Here is a 1,710-nt window from a genome sequence, read left to right on the forward strand (position 1 = left end):
CTACACTGTCTAACTCAAAATATTTCCTGTATACTAGAAATTATAAACCACATAGGACCAGGAAATGTTCCTGAGTATACATTTCCATTTCCACTAAGATGCACAGGACAAATGTCAGTCACCTGAAGGTAAACTGGAAACCGGTGCTTTTATATATCCACTCAGGACCCTCCCCCAATGCAAAGCAGGCCTCAGGCTCAGGATGAAAGCCCAGGCCTAGCTGAGAAGCCCCATCTCCTTCTCACCAGAGCCTCCAGCAGAGCATGGCTGTCCTGGTGCTGCTCCTCTGCCTGGTGACCATTCCAAACTGTAAGTGGGTCAGGGTTTCAGGAGAGGGACCCAGGCATGTCATCTATGGGATGTATGACTGATGGTGATGTTGTTTGTCCCCAGGTGCCCTGTCCCAGGTGCAGCTGAAGGAGTCAGGACCTGGCCTGGTGCAGCCCTCACAGACCCTGTCTCTCACCTGCACTGTCTCTGGGTTCTCATTATCCAATTATGGTGTACACTGGGTCCGCCAGCCTCCAGGAAAGGGTCTGCAGTGGATGGGAGTAATATGGTATAACGGAAACACGGATTATAATTCAGCTCTCAAATCCCGAGTCAGCATCAGCAGGGACACCTCCAAGAGCCAAGTTTTCTTAAAACTGAACAATCTGCAAACTGAGGACACAGCCATGTATTACTGCGCCAGAGACACAGTGAGGCAACTCCAGTGTGAGCCTGCACAAAAAAGTCCCTACAGAGACACTCAGGACCAGCAGGGGGCGCTGATGACCCACATGGACTATACAGCACCAGGACTCACTTCAAAATAGAGAGTATTGGATTATGCTGTATGAGCATGTATTTCATTGTTAGAACCCGAGGTTTCCATTCTTCCCTGGGAAATCCTCTAGAGGCCCATCCTCATGGTCACGTTCAAATAAAGTTCCTATTCATTCACAAACTAGAATAAATGGATTTTTTTCACAAATTGCCTATGCTGTTTGCTTCTTGTTATTAGGTAAATCAGCATATAACCTTAGATGTTCCAAGTATATGCATTCCCTCACATATACATATATTTCAACAGGAGATCCATAGTTCCAGGGAGACTAACTAGTAAGGAGGACCCTAGGAGAGACAGGAATTGCCCAGGTATGGAGACTGAAATTTATGACATTTAACTTTAAGTTCATTAGGTATGCTTAGGAATTTTGAATAATATGTCATTGATCTTTATTTTTTATGCATATAAGTGGAAAACTACTCCATTAAACTACTGCATTAAATTTGCTTTTTGATGACATCTTGGAAACTTAAATATTCATTGTTTCTTCTATACCAAGAGGACATAAAAATCGTTTAATTGGTTATCATTTTTTACATATTCCATTTTTATTTATTTCACTCTTGGAAAAATTACCTTTCACATCAAAGTCCCAAATAATGATTCGTCTGCAGGTATATTGTATGCTCTCCGGCCAGGACATTCTCAGCCACCAATGTGCACATCCCAGCTGATATCAGCTGAAGGTAATTTTTGTAACATTCTCTCCTCCTATCCTAAGAGACAGAAAGGCTGAACTTTCCTTATCTGTTTGAATTAGATGTATTCCAATAGCATTCTAAAATGTATCTAGAATGTATTTAGAATACATTCTAAATGTATTCTAAAATGATATATTTTGGCTTTTAACATGACTAAAAATAATAGCTCTTAATTAT

At 41.3% G+C, this 1,710-nt stretch overlaps 1 gene segment (V, D, J or C); it reads left to right on the top strand.

The window, feature by feature from the left end:
* Positions 1 to 233: 233 nt before the first annotated feature.
* Positions 234 to 818, top strand: LOC114688948. The segment is given in 2 exon segments: positions 234 to 309; positions 394 to 818. Coding segments are annotated over 2 exon segments (471 nt in total).
* Positions 819 to 1,710: the final 892 nt, after the last annotated feature.

Source organism: Peromyscus leucopus, chromosome 14 (genome assembly GCF_004664715.2).
Source record: "Peromyscus leucopus breed LL Stock chromosome 14, UCI_PerLeu_2.1, whole genome shotgun sequence".
Lineage (NCBI taxonomy): Eukaryota > Metazoa > Chordata > Mammalia > Rodentia > Cricetidae > Peromyscus > Peromyscus leucopus.